This window comes from Ceraceosorus guamensis (genome assembly GCF_003144195.1).
Source record: "Ceraceosorus guamensis strain MCA 4658 unplaced genomic scaffold IE81scaffold_160, whole genome shotgun sequence".
NCBI lineage: Eukaryota > Fungi > Basidiomycota > Exobasidiomycetes > Ceraceosorales > Ceraceosoraceae > Ceraceosorus > Ceraceosorus guamensis.
The window spans coordinates 1-8,104 of record NW_020290155.1 but is presented as its reverse complement, the minus strand read 5'-3'; the positions used below and the strand labels follow the sequence as shown (position 1 = coordinate 8,104).

At 57.1% G+C, this 8,104-nt stretch overlaps 3 protein-coding genes across 3 annotated transcripts; 1 reads left to right on the top strand and 2 right to left on the bottom strand.

Annotated features, from left to right (window-relative positions):
* Positions 1-807: 807 nt before the first annotated feature.
* Positions 808-2,671, bottom strand: IE81DRAFT_295526 (MFS general substrate transporter; the record flags this gene model as incomplete). Its single annotated transcript, XM_025512095.1, has 4 exons — positions 808-1,477; positions 1,544-1,558; positions 1,642-2,331; positions 2,445-2,671. The coding sequence occupies 4 exons, from the start codon at positions 2,669-2,671 to the stop codon at positions 808-810; spliced, it is 1,602 nt and encodes a 533-aa protein (XP_025366124.1).
* A 2,102-nt stretch (positions 2,672-4,773) lies between these two features.
* Positions 4,774-6,803, bottom strand: IE81DRAFT_62502 (phosphatases II). The gene is made up of 2 exons (XM_025517486.1): positions 6,387-6,803; positions 4,774-6,261 (listed from the first exon to the last, which is right to left on the bottom strand). Exons 1-2 carry the CDS (start codon positions 6,667-6,669, stop codon positions 4,868-4,870), a joined length of 1,677 nt encoding a protein of 558 aa, XP_025366123.1. The 5' UTR covers positions 6,670-6,803; the 3' UTR covers positions 4,774-4,867.
* A 522-nt stretch (positions 6,804-7,325) lies between these two features.
* Positions 7,326-8,104, top strand: IE81DRAFT_62491 (hypothetical protein). The gene has a single exon (XM_025517484.1). It carries the CDS (start codon positions 7,409-7,411, stop codon positions 8,051-8,053), a length of 645 nt encoding a protein of 214 aa, XP_025366122.1. The 5' UTR covers positions 7,326-7,408; the 3' UTR covers positions 8,054-8,104.

Genomic DNA, 8,104 nt, shown 5'->3' with positions numbered 1-8,104 from the left:
AATCTTGAATCTTGAATCTTGAATCTTGAATCTTGAATCTTCAATAGTGAATCTTCAATGATCACAGATCGTTTTGAATTGCATTTCAAGACTCTTGATATCATTTACATTCTCCATTCAAGATTCACGATTTCCTTTTCTGACTGCTCGGTCCTAGTCAAAGGTCCAAAATCACACTTTCCAATCAAAGTAAAGACTCTTGAGGTCATATGCACATTCTTGATTCAGATTCTTGATTCGAAACTCACACTTGGCCTTTGAAGTTCAGTCTCCGTTACACAACTTTGAGTCTTGCGTATGGCTGTCAGCTATACGCGCTGAAAATCGGGAGCTGACGCTTTGACCAAACATTTTGGAGCACGACCATCATTCTCGATAGTCATTGAAGATCTTTGAACGAGACTGTTGATTGACGCACAGTACAATAGATACATTCAAAGTTATGGAACTACCCAACGCCGGTCCTTTCGTACCAAGCACAGGTACCCTTTGGTTGTGTTTCAACTTCAGAAGATAAGGATCACACTACTGACTCGTGTCGTATTGACATTATTCTCGTCTTGACTAGGCCTGATTAGTCTCAATAGGTCCCATGGCCCAGTCTGATAAATCATGGGTACATGCTATTGTACACACTACTTCCTCAATTTCTGGTGGCTCGTACTCGTGTTAAGATTATAGCCGACATTGCTCACTTTATGGTCGTTGAACGGGGACACTTCAGTCATCGAACTCAAGAGTGAAGTCCAAGTCTAGAGTGAGTCAAGAATTGCAAGTAAAAAGTGCACATCTTGAACCTCATTGGATTCAAGTATCACGTGGGGGCTTCACAGGGTTGGCGGGGGAAGCATCTGCGTCGGGCGCTGCTTCACCATTTGCGGCATCGTCGCGTCCATCTACCATCATCCTCTTGGGCTCGTGCTCGTGCTCGTCCGCTCGCATGGATCCCTTCCCACGGCTCTGCGCGCTCTCGAATACGAAGAATGCGACGCTGGTCAGCAGCGCGAAGCCCGCCAGCCCGACACCGCTGAAGAGGGCTCCGCGAAAACCTCTTAGCGTGTCGGTGCCTGCCCTATTGGTGTGCACTTCGACGGTGCCCGCTATCCCCAAGCCGATGCTGATACCATAATTGACCATGGTGGCGACCAGCGAGCCTGCCATTCCTTGATGCTCGACGGGCATTGCGTTGCTCAGAATCAACGTAGCAGAAGGGAAGCTGATGTCCATGCCCCACGGTGTCGTCAATGTGGCCACAAAGGTTTGAGCCCAGTAGATTTGATGAGCTGGTTTGAGTGCCATGAGCAGGTTGCCGCTCAGAAATCCGCACATGGACAGCATCATGAGCAGACTGGACTGCAGTCTGGTGATGAAGTAGAAGCAGAACATTGCTGCCGTCATGCCTGCCAAGCAAACGGGCGAGTTCTTGGCTGTGGCGAGCAAGGGCGAGTCGCCTTCGATGATTTGTTGAATCTGATACCTGTGGGTGTGTCGCCGTTCTTGGTCAGAGTCTTGCGCAGTGCCAGTACGCCGACGAAGCACTCACCAGTAATACATCCAGCTGCGATCGTCACGGAGCGCAGAGTAGCGTCGCGACTGTCAACAAATATGTTGCTGCAACACGCCAACCACATCCTCACTCACACTCCAAAGCTGGACCAGCCCGCACCGACACAGGCCAGCACAAAACTGGCTTCGCTCGAAAAGGTCCTCCAAGGCAGGATGGGATGAGCAACCTTGGTCTCTACGACGAGGAAAGCCGCGATGAGGGCTATGCCGACGACCAAAAACACAATGACGTAGCTGGTCTGCCAGCCCACAAGGGGTGCCTGATTCCAGGCCACGTTGAACAGACATAGGCCGAGGATACCGATGCTGGATCCGACCAGATCCAGCCTCTTGGCCGTTTCGCCAAAGTCGAGGCGCGGCACGGCATCGTGGTCTGCTGGGACGATGAAGGGAGAGCCGATTGCCAACGCGGCGCACACGATCGTGGTGAGCCAGTATGCCCAGGGCCACCAGGCTAGCTGCGCTACTAGACTGGAAAAGGTGGCGCCCAGAATGAAGCCGGTAGGAGCTGATCCGCCGTAGATGGCAAAGACGAGGGCTTTCCTCAATCCTGGTTTGTAAGTCCTTCCTAGGATCGCCAGAGCGTTCGGAAGCAGCAGACCTGGACCAATACCTTGCAGTGCGCGCAGAACATCGAACGGGATAGGAGAATGACGGTCGTAGGCGCACAGACCTGCTCCCAACGAGGCGACGGCGTACCATGTGAAGCCGACGACAAGAAGCCTGCGATGGCCGTAGACATCGCCAAGCCTACCTGATATCAATCTGATGCAGTGCAGTGCAGTGCGAGCGGGGGGGGGGGGAGGGGTGGGCGAATGGAAAGGAATAGGATGAGCAGTGTGCCGACAGCGGACGACGAGGTGATGCGAACGACTGACATGAACGTGCCGATGGTCAGCGAGTAGGCAGCCGGCATCCAACTCAGCTGACCGGGATCGCGCGTGCCCAATTGGGGACCGATGATGTGCAGCGGTGCGATGACCTGACCCAAGCCAGCCTGAGCCAGCAATTGTGTGGAGACGATCAAGCTGAGAAAGAGGATCTCGTGCAGCAGCGAGAATGGCGGTCTGCCCTCTGACAGCTGCGTCGCCAACGTCGACTTCATTGGCGGTGAGGCCCCGTGGGACGATGAGCTTGCGGGCGAAGGCATGCGCGTGGACGACATGCTGCTGTTTGCAAGCGCTGCGAAAAACGTGGGCGATGTCTCAAACAGACTCCACTCTGCATCAGCGCATCAGCGCATCGATGCGATCGAGTCGTCTCCGAGGCCTCGGAAGGCCGTGATGATGTCAAGCGCGCAATCGTCGTCGTCGTCGTCGTCGTCGTCGGTGGCCAGGCCTTGCAATGATCGATCACCAGCAAAGGTGCAACGCTCTCCTCCCCGCCAACGGACACGCAACGCAGATGAGAGAGGAGAAGTGCAGCGTATTGACGACCAATCAGAGGATCGCACGTGGGTCCCGAATCTTCGTCCCAAAGCTTCGTCTTGCTTGCCTTGTACGCGCACACGCACACGCACGCGTACGCACACGCACACGCAGTCGTGAGTCTTTGTTCTTTCGGGGAGGTCTTGCTTGTTGCGCTGGCTGCTGCGATTGGTGGTGGATAAGGGAGACAGCGATAAAGGCCGCGTTGCCATTCGTGACTTGGCGATCAACACTCCACCAAAAACTCCTCGCCCGGTTTTTAAGCTCTTATTTTTGTTGTGCAGCAGCAACGCTCGCCGAGGCTCAAACTGTGAGCGTGAATCGTGAATCGCGAATCTGAGTGTGAATCCGCGTTTGCCGCTGCGGTGACGCTGCAATGGAGCCACCACCACTCACCTCACGCCTGCGCCTGCGCGCCTACATGCAAGGATGCCGATTTGCTGCCGTGCGAAGGAAGGGTTGCTGTGTGTGTTCGGGTAAACCGTATGCAGCCGCGGCAGCACCGAAACGCGTGCTGTGGATTGGCGTGATTGACGAGACACGCGCGATCACATTCGAATCGGTGATTCGATGCCATGGCTATCGATTTCGGCGATAGCGACGACGATTGTTTCACCGTGAGGCGGCGGGGGATAAAGCTACAAAGCGTACCGCAATCATGAATCGACCGACAGTGGAGTGCGAGCGTGAGTGGCGTGAGTGGATGGATGCTGTCATGCTGTATCAACAGCAATCACACGTGCTGGGCTGGGGCTGGGGCTCGCATGCTGTGGACGCGTGCCTGTGCCTCTCTAATTGCTCGTTGACTCGCAAATGCAATCACGAAACACAGCCAAGAGCAACGCTGGAGCTTGCTTCGCACCTCTTCGTCGACGCCATCGAGCGCATCTTTGCTCTCCTCCGACTCCTCCTCCTCTCACCCATCAGCATGTATTCAGCCTCGACAGCTTGAGAGCCGAGCCAGCCCGAGCCGAACGGAGCCCAGTCCACTCCTCCCGCCCCATTCATCCACGCCCATGCAACATGCAACATGAGCAAGGCTCCCACCTCACTCAGCCCACCGGCGATTGGCGGCGTACAGAGCTCCGTTTCTCGACGGACCGAGCACGGGCAAGCAAGCACACTCGCACTCGCACTCGCACTCGCACCCTTTGCTGCTCGACGCACGCACGCACGCGCACACGGCTATATTGTACGGCCCCTTCCCGCACGGCCACCGACTCTCGCGCGTCTGTGCAATCACGAATGCAATGCCCGCTCGCCGCGACGTTTGGTTCCGCTCTTTCCGATCCGCAGGGCTTGCTGGACGCGTGCTGGATGCATGCAATCACGTGAATAGTCAAAGTGAGCATTAGGATGTGCAGAGCGAGTCACAGAACACATGGATGGGGGGAGATCTTTCAAACCTTGCGGTCGCTGCGATCAGGTCGTTGGTGTTCCATGTGCCATCACTTTCGACGGCTGTGCCTCTCGCATTCCTTGCCTCTTGATCACCTTGGGAGGCAAGATCCTCTTCATCGCCTAGCGCGGCTCAGTCAAGCGGGCAAAGTCCATGCATGCGGCACATCGCGAATGCGACACAGAGGTCTCGTCTCGGCAGTCGCTGTCAAGAGCAGTCACGAGTGCTTGAAGCATGCAATCACCGATGGCGAATCGCGTTCGAAGCGCATATTAAGATGCATTTGAGTATGAATGATTCGATACAGTACGTGCGCACCCTTTGCCGCGTCCCTTGACCACGCAGAGCGAGCAGGTGAGAAAGCCTGTGTCGTGCGTGCTCCTGGCCTTGCTGGTGCTGGTGCTGGTGCTGGTGCTGGTGCTGGTGCTTGCGCACGCGCACGCGCTCGTGCTCGCGCTCGATGCCCCTGCTCTCGCTATCGTTCCACCGAGCCCACCAGCGCTTCGCACTTGAGCTGCCAGACCTGCTCGAACAGCATGGCGAGCTGCGCAGGCGTCTGGATCATCCTGGCCCGCGATTCTCGCAAGTGGTGCACAATCTCGCACACATCCCTCAACGCATCTCGCTGCAGCCGTCGACCAGCCTCTTCGCTCGCGCTCGCGCTCGCACTTCTCGTCGACTGTTGCGACTCTGCCTGAGCCGTGCTGGGTGGCGTGCGCTTCAAAGCTTTGCTCAGCGCGGACGCAATGCGCCTCGTCCCCGTCCCCGACCCAGTGTTGGCCTCTTGATTTGCAAGCGGCGGTGAAGCGAGCGCATCGCCATCGTCTCCCAAACAGCCCTTCAACGCATCCACCAGGTCGGCATCCGTCGATAGGTTGGATGCGCCGAGATTCAGCGAGCCGCCTGCTCGCGCCGCCAGATCTCGGGCCAGCAAAGCACCGATCACCGTTCCGCTCCTACCAACACCAGCACTGCAGTGCACCCAAGTCGCACCCTCGCCATCGCGCGGCGTACCGTTGATCACACGCGTTTCAGCCCTGACAGCCTCGATGCACCTCAACAGCGCCTCGAACGTCTCTGAACTATTGACTCCGTGATCGGGCCAGCTCTTGAGGTGCAGCTGGGTCACGCTGTGGGCGCGCACTGCGTCTCGACCTGAGCCATCGGCAGGAAATGCGCCGTCGCCGTCGCCGTCGCCGCTGCTGCTGACCGGTGCGGGCCGAGGGCAGAGGCTCAAGACGCGCTTGACCAAGTCGACGTCCTGCAAGCTGTTGTTGTTGTTGTTGTTGTTGTTGCTGCTGCTGCTGTTGTTGCTGCTGCTGGCGCCACTGCTGGATGCCTCACCATTTGCGCGTCCACTGGCCAGCAGCTTTTGAAGGTGAGCGCTGCTTATTCGCTCTTCTGATTCGGTGGTCACATGCCACTCCCACGAGCGTGACCAGTCCCAATCGCGATGGCGATGGCGATGGCGATGACGATCATCGTGATGGAGTGCAGCAGGGGCAGTGTGGGAGGATGAGGATGAGGAAGAGGATGCCGGGTGGTGGGGTACATTGCACGACTTGTTGACAGATGGCCAGTAAGCATCGGCCTTGCGCTTGCCATTCTCGATGAGGGGTGTGAGGTTGATGATGAGGGAAATGTTGTTGTAGACGAGGGCAGAGTAGAAGGCGTCGAGCGTGTGGGGCAAGGGTGCTTGCGATGCGATGTACGCGCGGGCATGAGTGCGGCCAGCGTGCTCGTGCTCCTGCTGTTGGTCCTTGCTGGTGGGGCAGTCTGAGTCTGAGTTTGAAAGCAGAGGCAATGGGGAGATGCGAGATGCGTTGAGGTAGGCTGCTGATCGAGGCAGTGCGAGCAACGAGTGATCATCTGCGCAGCGAGGCGAGGCGAGGCGAGGCGAGGCGAGGCGAGGGCGAGGCAAAGGTGAGGCAAAGGCAAAGAGAAAGTCGCGGATGCTCGGCCGCATGCACATGTGCGCCACAACTACAACTCACACGGCAGCACATCCGCCCATCGATTGTCATCACAATGAATGCGAGCCTGTCTCAGTGTGGGTTGTTTGCTGCTGCTGCTGCTGCTGGTGCCACCGCTACCACCGCTACCTGCCCCATCCCCCCATCCCTTCGAGGCGGCGTGCCACTTGTGAGAATCGCGCTGATCAAAGGTGCGCAGAATGGAGCAGAGATGTTGATGAGGGGGCGAGGAGGATGGTGGGAGGCGGGCGAAAGCGAGAGTGGAGGCAGGGCCAGATGAAAGGGCTGATGTGTGCGTCGACATGGCTTTGATTGCGCGCGCTGGGAGTGGATGTGAGTTTGTCAGAGTCACAGTCACAGTCACAGTCACAGTCACGGTGGACCAGGGAGCGAAGGGTGGCTGCAATCAAATGGCAAGAATGAGGATGAGTGGGGTACGTGATGTTGGTGTGTAAAGCAGAGCAAGCGAGCAGACGCGCGGGGCCCATAATCATCAGCCGCGGTGCCATCTGATGTGCATCGCGCGGCGCCAGTCGTGAGTGTGAGTGTGAGTGTGAGTGTGAGTGATGAGTGATGAGTCTTGAAATAGCGAACAGCGAATCCAGCATGCATGCATGCAGATGCGCGCCAATCGTCAATTCTGAACCACCCACATCAGTCACGCGAGTGAGTACCGGTACTGTGGCTGTATGGTACACCGCGCTGAGAGCAAGCGCAAGCCACAACGGGCTTTCCGCTTTAGCTGCTACATGTAGCTGCTGTTCATCTGCGTATGAATCGCATGCATATATATGCGGGCGCGCCTGCAGACGATCGAGCTTCTCGCACGAGAGCAAATGCAAATTCAAAGTCATGGTTTCACATTCAAATTCAATTCGTGATTCTTGATTCAAGATTCAAGATTCAAGATTGCGATCGTGATTTTTGATTCTTTCGTGATTTCTGGCATTCGAGTCACGATCTGCATTCACACTCGTGACTCACATTCATATTCACACTCACCCGTCGCAATCGCAATCGCAATCGCAATCGCAGTCATCGTCATGGCTCGCTCATACGATGCGCCAAGCTTGCCTCAGCAGTTGATCTGCTACACGCTCACACCACCTCCCTCCACCACCGCCGCCAGCAGCAGCAGCAGCAGCAGCAGCAGCAGCAGCAGCGCATCCACCGCCTCACCCTCTGTGCTGTCCATCATCGACTTGGCCGTGGCCAATCCTCACTCTGCACTGCTCTCTCTGCGCACTCCAGTGCCATCCCCCCGCAACGGCACACTCACCCTGCTCTCGCCCTCTGCCTCTGCCTCCTCCGCAACCATACTGCACGCCGATGCTCATCGAGGATTGGTGCACGCGCATCGTCTCAATGCGCCCTCGCTGCAAGCCAGGCTGATGCCTCCCGCACCCATCGCTTGCCTATCCGCCTCTCCTGACGGCAGCTATCTCGCTGCATCCTCTGCGCTGGATGGGCAGGTTTGGATCTGGAATACCCTCACTTCCTCCTCTCAGTCCGCAGCCAGCGCCAGCACCAGCACCAGCACCAGCACAAACGAGTTGGAAGCGGAACTGGTGGCCAGCTGGCAAGCCGCATACAGGCCCATCGACTGCATCGCCTGGTCCGACGATTCCTGCACATTGATCACCGCTGGGCAGGACAGCAGAATCGCGGTATGGCACATGGCAAAGTGAGTCGAGGCGAGTCGAGTGGAGCGCAGTCACAATCAGCAGACGGCACTTGCG